This window comes from Varroa destructor, unplaced genomic scaffold, assembly GCF_002443255.2.
Source record: "Varroa destructor unplaced genomic scaffold, Vdes_3.0 BEIS01000006.1, whole genome shotgun sequence".
Taxonomy (NCBI): domain Eukaryota; kingdom Metazoa; phylum Arthropoda; class Arachnida; order Mesostigmata; family Varroidae; genus Varroa; species Varroa destructor.
Window position 1 is genome coordinate 26,387,311 of NW_019211459.1, and position 12,867 is coordinate 26,400,177.

Sequence of the window (12,867 nt, forward strand, 5' to 3'; positions counted from 1 at the left end):
TTCACTCAAGGACTCAATGAAAGCGTGTTTTGTATTGACAGTTGTTGATGCTGGCTTGGCGCCATATTTGAAATAGAAAACAGTGAGCCACGTAAACAAAATACGTTTTTGTTTATGGATTGGGTAGAAGGTTGAAGACAAAGTTTTTCTGTGCATCCAATGGTGGCATAGTGTTGAACGGTGGTGCCTGTGTTCATGTGGATCTGTGTAGTCCATTCCGATGGATCTATCCCGAGAACTCGGGCAAAGGATCGAGGATTATGACGTTACGCAGCTACTGGGTAAAGGCGGTTTTGCCAAGGTTTATCAAGCGGTATGCAGAAAAACCGGCGTAGAAGTAGCCATTAAGGTAATTCTGTGTCTTATTTAACTTTTTGATGTCATTAGAAGTGTTATATAATCGCATAGATAATCTTTCTTAAATATTAGTGCAAACAGAACAGGGCAAAAGGATATGCAGAGCAGAGGCTACAAAGGAACACCTTTCACCTATGCTAACTAACCTACGCGACTGTTTATTCTAGCTTAACCGGTACAGATCGAGAAAGGGCATAGGTGCACTCATGGTATAATTACTGAAGTTCATACGTTCATACAGGCATAATATAAATTTGAAGCATTTTTATTTATTTTAAATTAACTTCTTCAATTCACACAGATCATCTAGTATGCATCGTTTGTCAAACTCGAATCTCAGACTTGATTGTTCAAGACATGGCGCCAGGGCTATTATAGTAATTTCTAACACGTTCATGTTTTCAGTGTCGCACGAATGAAATTCGCGAAACTAATAGACAGCTTTAACGGAGCTTGATGAATTAGGATTCGATAGTTATTTTCGATAGGATTTTATGTATACTGATATGTTTATGTACTTTTGATGTGGACTTTATAAATCAACTCTTTGTACTACTTCGTGCAATTAGCATAACTGTAAAATACTTCTCTTCAAAATTGTTGTTTAAAAAATAGTCAGAGCATTGCCTAATGTTTATTTTATATAGGTAAGCTGTTCAATCATTAAAATATTTTTGACTAAATCTGAAAAAGAATAATAATGCCTTGACTAATTTTCGTGTATCAGATCTACTTATTTTTTAATCCCGTTTATGATATTTTAGGCAGTTTAAAAAAAAGGGTAGTTTCACCGGACATATTAGATGTACAACTTTGTTAGATAGTAAAATAAACACAATATGATTAATACATGAATGTTGTGTAGTCTGGCTCCGGATTACTTAGTCACCTGAATTTTTAATAATGACACTTCCTTCACGTTACCGAAATGAGTGTATTTCAGATGATTGACAAGGAGCAAATGAGACGAGCGGGATTGACGTCTCGCGTACAACAAGAGGTATGGGTTAGCTGCAAATGCACATTGTTTGGATAATTAACCTATCGGTCATATATTAAATAGCTCTTTTTGTATTTTATTTTTTATTTACTTTAAAACTTATTTTATGCAAAATTCAATTGAATTAACAAAACCTATTACCTTTGTTGTTTGTGTTTGTTCAAAAAGGTTTCTATACATTGTCGATTACATCATCCATCTATTCTCGAACTTCTAACATTTTTCGAGGATGACAAGCATGTTTATCTCGTGGTGGAATTTTGCCACGGCGGAGAAATGCAGAAGTACCTTGAACAGCGGGGTACCCTCGACGAAAATGAAGCAAGACATTTTCTTGTACAGGTGAATTTGGTTCATTTACATCCCATATATACCTTCTCTATTTACTACACTCTTTTTTACTACTTTGGTTTAGCTAAATTGGTTTAATTATCTTAGTCATATTACTGGATTTGCTTGCATCCTAGATGATGTCGTGCATTGTTGCAAGCGCTTGGTAGCGTAATTCCTTACAAATACAAGCGTGAGCACCTGTCTGCAGAGCAGAAGTCTGATTTCGAGTTTATGCTCTCGTTGAATGTTAATTGTGCTCGTTATCTTCTCGTTGCTATCAGATAGTTCATGGGATGCAGTATCTTCAGAATCACAGAATTCTTCATCGTGATCTATCGCTGAGCAACCTTCTGCTCACATTAGAACAACAGGTGAAAATAGCCGATTTTGGACTTGCAACTCAGCTGCGTTTCGCGAACGAGAAACACACTACGATGTGCGGCACGCCCAACTATATTCCTCCCGAAATCGCTACCCGAACTGAGCACGGTTTAGAAGTCGATCTTTGGTCTCTTGGCTGCATGCTATATACGTTCCTTACTGGTGCGCCACCTTTCCACGACTTCAAGGTAGGTAACCCGGCCTAATCTTAATTAGTTTTTGGAAAAACGTTTTTCATCGAAAGTTTGCGTCGATTTTATTTCAGCTAGGTAATTTTGTTTGGTTAATTAATAATTTAGTCCGGAGACCCGTTTAACTTTAGACATGTATTTACAGACTTCGGGCTTTGACTCTGGCATTGTCCGCCGTTTCTCTCTTAACTGAAGTACGTGCATTTGAAGGTAAAAGTTTCATATACAGATGGTAACCTATTCTATTACTCACCATAGTTTATATCTATACTTAAAATAAAGATTATTTTATTGATTATCATTTATATTTTTCATTTTAGGTCCGTAGCACGTTAACAAAAGTTGTGATGAGTAGCGTGTATCTGCCGAGTCATTTGTCTGTTGAGGCCCGAGATCTTATCGAGCGCCTTTTGCAGAAGGATCCTCGGAAGCGGCTGCCCCTAGCCGATGTCCTTTCACATCCTTTCATGTGTCGGAGCACTTCATTGCTGAAACGAGTGCCATCCAGGTGGGTATACTATGCTCATTTCTATGAAATAATTGAAATCATATGAATTCGTATGATCAGGTACATCCTGGTATAGTTTAGTATATTCTGAAATGCCAGTTTTGTCCATATACCATTCAGTTAATGTTATGAGATCTATTCGAGCGTTTTCGATACTCGAGTTTCCAACGTTACTTTTTTGTTCATTTATTCTTCAGGGACCAAAAAGGAACAAGTCTATCGGAGGGTTTCAGAGGACCGAGTGAGCCATTAAACACAACTCGACTGAAGCCCACCCGAATCAAATCCGGCAAATTAATGCTCTCAATCCTCGATTCCGGCGAGGTCTGTACCACAGTTCTTCTAGACGAAGTTCAAAATTTTTGCTTGTTATAAACATTTTCCTTGCCAAATTTGCGGTATTAAGTGCCAAGATACATTGAAATAAACTTGAAAGTATCTTAGGAAATCCGATAATTTTAATAGCGTTGACTTCTATGGAAAATTCGCGTATTACAATTATATTTGGCTTGTGATAAAATCAAGCAGTATAGATACTATGACAGCTAATATAAGGCTTTGCGTTCAATACAGGTGTGCGTCGAGTTCTTAAAAAACGAAAATGTATCTAGCGTTTTGCGGGTATCCGCAGACGGTCGCTGGATTGTTGCGTATAGGTCAGGAGCCGCTTGGCACCCCACTCAACCACCTGCACTGCCTATTGACGGAACTGATGATCGCTATTGCTTTGATCGTCTACCACAGGCATTGTGGAAGAAGTACGCCATTGCATCAAGATTTGTACAACTTGTGCGCCAAAAGACTGTGAAGATTATTCTTTATCAGGTGAAAGATCATAGCATGCAATCCAGGATTCGTCGGTACAAATAATCCACAGCCCATTCACCTTTAACTCACAGCGTCCTTCAGAAATTCATTATGCATTTTTAGTTTACAGTATATCTAAGCGCAGAATTTCTAGAGTCATAACCCTACATAGCAGGTCTCTGGGATTAATAAGGATACGTGTCATTATTTATCATGAGGTAAAGAATTCAAAAAAGAAAAAAATATGATACATTTCATCGCATTTTATTACCTTTTTCAGAAAGATACGTCCTGTTTCCTTATGGAAAACGGCGACGTAGAGCTCAAGATTGGTAATACGAAGAAACTGACTCAACTTACCGACGGTTCAGTGAAGTTAAATGGGCAAATCGTGAGTATAATGGCCTTGGACGCACAAGATCATGAATTAATGAAAGGTCTTACGGTCAAGCTAAAGTCGCTTGAAGAAGCCATCTCGGCAGTAGACCCCAGCTCGGATATGTACCCCGCTATTTTCGGAAGGCGTGCGGCCACAGACACTCCGTCAAAATCGAACTTCACTCTTGCAACTAACTTTACTTCCTTGGTTGATCGAAGTCCGGAGTCAGTACCAGAATCCGATGCACGTGGTGCTCGTGCAGTACGTGAAGTCCACGTTGATGGTGTGGGTTTAGGAAAGCCTCTGGCCGGTGGTGGCGTCTGTGTACAATTCTATGATAAGACTCAATTATCTGTTTTGGCGGGGCGAAAGCAAGTTGTGTTTACAGATCGTCATGGCATTCGCACTGAGTATCCCGAAGGTTCTTTGATGCCAGCATACGTGCGGCAAAGGTTAGATCATCTGCCGCGGGTTATGGAAATGCTCAGGTGAATGAGTGCCATTACACATCGCTTGCGTTGACAGAGTTGCGTGATGTCAATGAAGACATGTTCGCATCCTTGAGGGATCTGAACCCGTTAGCCACATTGATCTTTACGTACTAAATTCATCAATTACGTGTACTTTCGTACTGTTGTATCAACGTACTACAACCTCTCCTTATGCGTAATTATTAACAGTCAACCGATAAAACTATCTCGGAAACTTCGCACAATCAAAACAATAATTATGTATACATGTGCATTGTGAATAATACCTGTATATACGATATACAATTGATGTATATATAAAAAAAAAAAAAAAAGTTAATTACCTGGGCTGTATAGTTTAGAAATGGGTTTCTCAGTTTATATGCCATTGATAGATACATATTAGTGGCAGTCAGCACAGTCAAGTCCGCTCAATTTGTTCATAGAAGGAACATCTCGTTTATAACGCTGTGTCATTGATACGGCACCAAAATCGATCTTTTAAGAATAAAGTTGTTTACACATATTCGTCTATGGGAATCACGCTTAATAGTATTGTCGCCAACAGGATAAACCTATAAGACAAAAAAACATTTGGTTTTAGAACCTATAATATGATACGGTAAACCAGAAATAGAAGTTATGGAATATATGCGCTGCATAATAAAAGTTTTTGGTTCAAAATGTATGCATCTTATGCACTGAATTTGAAGAATAAAGTCAACTTATTAAGCAAATCGTTGTGGAAAACCCATAAATATTTTTCAGTCTGTACCAGGCTCCTTTGTTTACATCTTACTCATGTGATTCCATTATTCCATTATAAGCGTTAACAGTGAAGTTTCTTCAGTCAATTAAAATTCATTACAATTTTTTTTAAATCAGAAAACCAGTAGTTACAAAACGTTATGCAGACGTTAATATTTGAATTGCTTTTCTACCGTTGGCGATCTATCAACGGCGTGTAAACCCTTATGTGCCCACGCGACTTGCTAAAGCTCAGTGCACACGACAATGAACCTAATGTATTTATTAGTTACATTAATGCAATTCACATTAAGTTCGTATTCATAAATGACAAAAATGATATAAATATATTTTAGGACAAACTTAGACGATCGTTTCATTATTTTTATTATTAGCATTGTTGATATTAATTGTACCATTTATCTTATTTACACGTTACAGTATTATTTGGCTTTTCCGGGGCTATCCGGTGCTTAACGATCTGGCTAATTTCGTAGCTGGCTTGGAAAGATTCTTTCAATCTTTCATATGGAAGCTATTAGCTCTGTTTCTAAGTTACCAGTTTTAGCTACTGCTTAGCAGGACGGTACTGCAAAAAACTTTGGACAATTCAAACTGAGTTCACCATACGCATCATTACGTATTTCTCATATACAATCACACGTCAAATTCGGCCAAAAAAAATTACAGTTAGGATTCTTCTTAGTGTTTGTTCATCTATGGGTACAAACGATACTCTACAGGTTAAAGATTAGGTGACTCAAGCAGTTTTTCCCATTCAATGGCCGCATCGTAGACCTGACATTTCAGCCAGTAGCGATAGTTCTCTTTGAAATCTGGAAGTAATTCGAACTGGCGGCCCAGCACAGAAAGAAAACAATTGTCGACAGGTTCCAAATCGAGAAGAGGATCCACCTCTGCGCCGTGGGAACCTCCCGTACTGTTTTGATTGCCAGCGCCACCTGGATGAGCTCCCGGTAAACGATCATACCGCCGTCGATGAAAATCGTTAATAGCCGCCTGGAGTGAAAATTCCTCCGCCTTCATAAGAAGCAATCGAAAGAATATAGCTTTTAGTAAAGAGACAACTTGAATGAAGTCAGCGCAATTAAAAAACGACCGGAACTACTTTCCCAAAAATAAAACATAGAGAAAAAAGGGAGAAACAGTATCAAAATTTCTAGTTGTGAATAACTTGGAAAATGAATTGGCCTCTTAGTCGCTTACGAATTTCATTGCATTTATTTATTACTCATGTATTTTTTTTACCTGGAAATCCCAAGGACGCGCATCAAGATCACTTCCGTACGCCCAGTCGTCCCCAAGGCGATGGCGTACTTTATGATAGATAGCTGACATAGTCTTCATGTTTGTTTTTCGCCATTGCCGACCCAGATACTTAGTTTGCATTTTAAGTAACTTTAGGGCGTATAATTGCAGCATAGCCTGGCGTACCTATTTTAATGAGAAAGATAGTAAATATTAATTGCATAATACATAGGCGTGTGATTTCTGAACAGCAGACTATAGCTGCAGATATAGAGCATGCGTCAAGATCACGGTAAGAATACATTGTGCAAGGATTAGATAAACGTATATAGCAAATGCGTAAACGAACAATGAGCGTGGGTTATTTTTTACCTTGAGAGCACGCTTAAGGATCGGAGCGCTTTTGAACACTACCAACATCATGACGCGCGAATGCTTATTTTTCGTCAGTTTATTCAAGATGCGCAAAAGGTTAATGCACGCGAAGACGTTTCGCCAACAGTACGATTGATCAGGCACCTAAATCGTTTATCGTACCATCACATAGAACGAAGAGAGCGCACCCAGAAACATCACAATGTGAGCAATAAAAATATTAGAAAGGCTCATTCTTTGAACAGCTATCTTCCAATGATGCATAAATCATATGTGTAAGAGAAACCGTATTTTCCAATAATGTTGTCATCCTGCCAGTTCATGTGCCCTTTTTTAAACGGTATTTCGAAAATCCGCATTTGAAACATTTGAGCAATTCATACAAAATGCTAGCAAAAACTAAAGTTTTACCTCAGTGCAACCCTCCATCATTTCGTGCACCAACTCGGAAGATCGTTCAAGAACAACTCTAGGAAATTCGAAGAAAGGTAGAGTGTGTCTCGCCGCCGCATATGATACCACGTTCTGATTAAAGAATTTTAAAACAAGAGGAATGCAATTGGCAAACATTAGCTGCTGCGCGATGTATTCAAACTGAAGACAATGTGAGATTTTTACATGCTTCAATAGTAGTAACAGTACAGCCGCGATTGCCTTCACCAGAACCTCCTGCAAACAAAAAAAGACAACAGCAGGACAGTCAATCCATGAGTTTTTGTCAACATTCGTAGTGTCCTATAATAATAAAGACGACTACAAACGGCGAGAGACCATTGTAGGTTTTTTGTAATTACCTTATGTCGATTAATATCAAAACCAAGAAGGGCGCCCTGGATACCGGACGCACAATTCTCGGGTGACGCGTCTGCGGTCGGCAGAATATCCGCCAGGATGTTGACTGATTCGGTTTTGGCCTTCGAAGTTGGCGCAGCGGCCAGCAAAATCTTTAGCAACGAGATCATATGTTGAGGCATCTGCGGAAGAAGGGTCTGATAGAGCCTAGAAAGGAAGGCAACAGCTTATCCGTTGATGAATCTGTCGGTTAGGTAAAACATCTGTACTCTCGATTTACAATAAGAGATGTGAAACGCATGAAATGACGGTGTAGAATTGAAATATTTGCTAGCTATGGTATTCTAGTGAAAAACGAGTAAGCCACGGACCGTTCTGCTGGTGTATCCTGCAATTCGACTTGATGAGTGAATGGATGTCTCTCAATTTGCATCTCGCGCATAATTTGAGCTTCACTTAACGGGGTGTACTTGTGGCGTTCGAGGACTCGCAGACCTTGAAGGATTGGTTCTGGCAAACCAGCTAACGTAGTCCTATAGGCAGAAATAGTAGAAAGTAGCGTTTAAGTTTTTAACAGCAAATTGTCACAACATCTCCTTACGAAGGATACTTTGACGTGTACATTTCAATAAAATAGACAGTGAACATCATCGGCAGATAGCGTATATTACTAAACTATGTGATCTATTTTTATGACTGAAATCCACGAATCTTAAAGGTAATAAGAAGCGGGAGCATTTTGTTTATCGCTCACGTGTCATTTGGCAGTTGAAAGCAGACAAATTTCATTCGCGCCTGAGCGAGGAAATTATCAATGTCTCGTAACGCAGCTTTTGGCTGCCACGGCAGTCCTCGCCGATCTTTAGAAGTCTTTTCCTTATCGTCGCTGTTCGCTCTTTCGCTACTTAAACCATTTTTGGTGTCTTTCTCTTGAGAGTCTGAACGTGCGATTTGTGGCTCACCTACCGCCGCTGGTTCACCGCTAATGATGCAACGAAACCGAATACATCACCCAAATTAATTCACAGGGTTATATTATTTTCCTGTTAATATTTGCTATCCATACCAGTACCTAGTTAGTATATATACGTATTCGGATTTCATTATACTAATTTGTAAATAAAGGTGTTTTTTTCTTTAACTCAACTCAAATTAAGCTAATTCAGCTGTAATTCTATACAGATTGACATCTTGAGCAAATATGTAAAGAGATCTATTATCGTAGATGATAACAGTCTGCTTGCTTCTTACAGGGGGCGTTCATCAGGCATTCCGTCTGGCAATTCGGTTGGGTCAATATTAGTCTGTTCGGGCACAACCCCTCCATTCGGTGGGCCCCCACCCGCTCCAGGTTCCTGGTCATCCATTGAACTCTGCTTCACTAGGCTTTGACGTTTGAATTGGCCCCGGCTTGACTTCCTCTGTTGCTGCACCTCAATCATGTCTACTAGGGAGGCAGGTGGCGATGCAGGCCGCATTCCCTTTACTACGTCTGTCGTGTCAGGCAATGCTGCCGGCAGACCTTCCTAATTAAGGAAACGACGTCGATTGTCGTTATTTTTTCACATCAATATACATATTTTAAAGCTAATCAGAGGTAAATTTCTGTATTACTTGCTCATTTATACGATATGACTTTTATTTGAAAAATAAAAATGTGCGTTGAAGCTTACAAACTAGCTAAATGCAACATTTGCTATACGTGCCTCATATTAGAGGTACATATATATATATATATATATATATATATATATATATATATATATATATAATGTGTATAACTTAGCTTATAAATTGCTAATTAAAAATATAGAAAGATGCGAAAAGTTCATTTAGATTCAGGTTCGACCTACTCTCTGGCGAGCATCGGCTTTGAGTTGTTTGAGCTCCTCAATGCCACCAAGCGATAACAGTAGTGATTTCCATAATAAAAGAAGTAGCTTTTTTACAGGAAAATGCGGAGATGACCCATTGCAAAACGCAGTCACCATTTGAAGGAGACTCAACGCCACCAAACTGTCTGGAGAGCTACTGGTCGGTTGAGACAATTCTTCACAGAAAGTGGCTTTTAGCAACCGTTCACTCCTGCTAGAGTCTGGCCCAATATGACGGAATACCTAGAATAAGTAAAATCGAACAATGATAGTTTATAATGATAGAAATGAATCACATCTCTGCTTATGCACGACATTTAAAGAGAACTTGCAAACTGCTGAAAAGTTGCTCATGTTGCAAAGTTGCTTATGTCCTTATCTTGCACACTAATATAATAATTATATCACGTCAGAAAGTGTGAAGGATTAGAACATTTGTACCTCAGCAATAGTACACAGCAGAGACACGATTGTACGAAGCTTCCGTGAATCTGCAAGGCACAGCGTATTACTTGGCGGAGCTGGCCGTTCGGTTTCCAGTCTCAGTAATTGGAGCAACAGGGGCCACGCACCCTGACAATAAAGTAGGAGGCAATTTGTGCGCACGTTTGCAATCACGCGCGCACTCCTCTCCGACAATTCAAGTTCTGTAACGTCAGCTTCGGCCCACGTTCCCTAAAAGTGTAACGTACCAGAAACATCGCCGCAAGACATCAGCCATAACTTAATTCGGTGTAGACACGTTTACATTATTGAATCATTCTGAAAAACCTATAGATTTGAAAAGCTCACATCATCGTCATTTCGGCAAATATTAACATGAGCAAATTTCAAAAAGTTATGACACGTTTTAAGGTATATATTCATTTTTAATTTAACAAGCGATACGCTACACTTTAGAATAATCGACACTGATATTATTAATAATGAATTAAAAGTATCAGTGTGTAACGAAATACATTTATTAGGTTTTTTATTGTAGCAAGTACCTGCGAAATATAAAGCAATGCGCTGACAGCGTCACTCCGGATGTCCTCGTTGGCGCTTTCAGCTGCTTCCAGAAGACGCCGAACGATAGCTATCTCGTTTCCTGACCGCCAAGCGGAAGCACCCACAAAGCGAGTTAATTTTTCAGGGCCCAATCGGAGCTCTGGCTCTTCTGAGTACGAATAAAGTTCCGAAAGCTCCACCTACAAAATTCATTTTTTCTACACTTGTTGATTCTGACCAAATACTTGTTTTAACATGAACTAAGTTTCATTCGCTCATCACTATAGTATTTTTATATAATACAGGTTTTGAATTTTGTGTCCGCAACTGCGTTAGTATTTAGTCAAAATTGGCTTTTTACCAGGTAATTGGCATCTCAACTGCGGTGTACTTTTTTCTTATATACTAGGTAACTTTTAGAGAGACATACAATACCAAGTTGTGTAATTATTCAAAACCTGTCTGAACACAGAGCTACTTATATTCTATTCAGAATTTAAAAGAGACAAACTAGCAAACGAATGTAACTGACAAAGTGAAGGCATCTTCGGTCAGTCTTTTCTTCTATCGTTGTGTTCCAAAAAACCCAAAATATTCAGCATAGGGTATATAACAGCACCAGTTGCGACCAACGCTGTTCGTCTTTTGGCAATCCTGTTGAATTATAGATATGTAATTTGTAGCATAACAGTAATTCTAAGATTTGGATAATTGACTCTCTATCTCACTTCCATTTGTAAGCTTTAACTATTATAGAAATATATATATATATACATATATATACTTTACAAACGCACGCACACTCACCTGCAGCGAATCGGCGTCCGCATACTGAAAGTCAAGATCGCCTAATTCCGGCCCCATTCCATTTGCCGTGTCCATCATGGTCAGGCAAGTTGCGCTCTCCAATTGTTCCAGCTGAACAGTTGGCTATGCCGGCCGACCTATGAATTACACTTCTCCGAATATACTACGACGCACACAATCCCACATTTGGCCACTTTAATTACAGAAGATGATATAAACAATCAAAAATGTTAATGGACGTCTACAGTGACTCCTCTGTACTTTTCTAAAGACTTGTGCCTACTGTCCGGCTTTCATATGATTTGAGTTGCTGCGTAAGTGTATGAGATTACAACAGTGCTACCTTGATCATGACATGCCTCTGTGTTTCGGGTTGTTTTTTTTTTCGTTAACACAGATAGATCGTCGCTCCTTAGTAGATGCCGTTTGAGCACGACCGACAGGAGCCGCGATCTTTAGTGGCCCGTGCAGTACTCACATCGAGGGCTTCTAGGGGTGTTTCGATATAGAGTTGGAGCACTAAGTAACTACTATGTTGAACCAGTTGCTATATTTAAACATTTTGTGTTATGGTGTTTAAAGGAAATCTATTTCGATTCGAAATGTTCAGCAGAGCAATTCTTTAGAGCAGTTCTTTAGACAGCAAGGTTGATTCCCTTTGAAGCAAAACAGGTTAACATGCAAAGCTATATTTCTGTCCAGATATTGATTTTATATCATTCAGATTTCTAGAAAAACCAGTTGTTTAGTTTTCAATGTAGTAATATCTATATCCTATGTGGTATGTGCAGTGCGATAAGTAATTGACTCACTGACATATCTAAAATTTATTACTCTAGATACTTAATAAAAATGCATTCTGCAAAATTAATCCTACCTGTAACAAACAACTTACTTTAATGAAAGCCCTGGTTAATGTGGTGTCAGGGGCATTTTTTAGGGCAGTTTTACACCTTTACCTGATTCTCAGTAACGTCTATCGAATGTATAATAGGTTTAAATCATACTCGAACCTGAATATATTCCACTGATATTTGTAATTACAAATAAAAATGCATAGTCACGTCCAAGAACCACTTGCACCACGAACTGTGGATCTGCTTTTAATTTACATAAAAAGCTTAATTTCTAGTCTTTCGTCCAATAATTCGTTTTTATTTACAAGTTGTTTATTCATTTATTTACTTTTCTATATTCTAGCACTCGATCATTATAGCTTTAATACACTAGCTCGGCGATCTGTATCGTCTTTTTTTCGCGGTTACATTAATTGTTCGTAGAAAACATTATACTGCGTACGGTGTCAATTTAAAATCCGTTATAATGCTATCCGTTATAAAGAAACCAACAATCAGACAATACAGGCGAAAACAACTGCTGCTTCTTTTATCTGAAGTAAGACACAGTGAAACACTGCCACTTCATAATTGTACTTCTGTTATATTTATTTCCTAGAAAAATGTCCATAGTGCCATATAGTCCATGATCGAAGTCAGATTTCCGGCATGGTAGTTTATTCGAAATTCTACCTACAACAATTTCTAAATGAATAATTTTCTGCATTTCGCTACTGAGATTAACAAAACA

The 12,867-nt window shown here is 38.6% G+C and overlaps 2 protein-coding genes across 4 annotated transcripts; one reads left to right on the plus strand and one right to left on the minus strand.

Annotated features, from left to right (window-relative positions):
- Positions 1 to 73: 73 nt before the first annotated feature.
- On the plus strand, positions 74 to 5,539 carry LOC111252403 (serine/threonine-protein kinase PLK4-like). Its single transcript, XM_022810229.2, has 8 exons — positions 74 to 349; positions 1,301 to 1,357; positions 1,526 to 1,699; positions 1,972 to 2,259; positions 2,583 to 2,770; positions 2,968 to 3,094; positions 3,344 to 3,595; positions 3,858 to 5,539. The coding sequence occupies exons 1-8, from the start codon at positions 221 to 223 to the stop codon at positions 4,446 to 4,448; spliced, it is 1,806 nt and encodes a 601-aa protein (XP_022665964.1). The 5' UTR covers positions 74 to 220; the 3' UTR covers positions 4,449 to 5,539.
- On the minus strand, positions 5,537 to 11,741 carry Strip (striatin interacting protein). Of its 3 annotated transcripts, XM_022810226.2 has the most exons (13): positions 11,624 to 11,741; positions 11,281 to 11,473; positions 10,473 to 10,673; positions 9,925 to 10,158; positions 9,463 to 9,726; positions 8,861 to 9,135; positions 8,364 to 8,591; positions 7,981 to 8,142; positions 7,612 to 7,816; positions 7,229 to 7,486; positions 6,815 to 6,961; positions 6,443 to 6,628; positions 5,537 to 6,214 (listed from the first exon to the last, which is right to left on the minus strand). In XM_022810226.2, exons 2-13 carry the CDS (start codon positions 11,356 to 11,358, stop codon positions 5,918 to 5,920), a joined length of 2,535 nt encoding a protein of 844 aa, XP_022665961.1. In that variant the 5' UTR covers positions 11,359 to 11,473; positions 11,624 to 11,741; the 3' UTR covers positions 5,537 to 5,917. The 3 variants fall into 3 exon arrangements, with proteins under 3 accessions (XP_022665961.1, XP_022665963.1, XP_022665960.1); XM_022810228.2 differs by having other exon boundaries at positions 9,598 to 9,726; positions 11,281 to 11,667; XM_022810225.2 differs by having other exon boundaries at positions 11,281 to 11,667.
- Between the last annotated feature and the right edge of the window lie 1,126 nt (positions 11,742 to 12,867).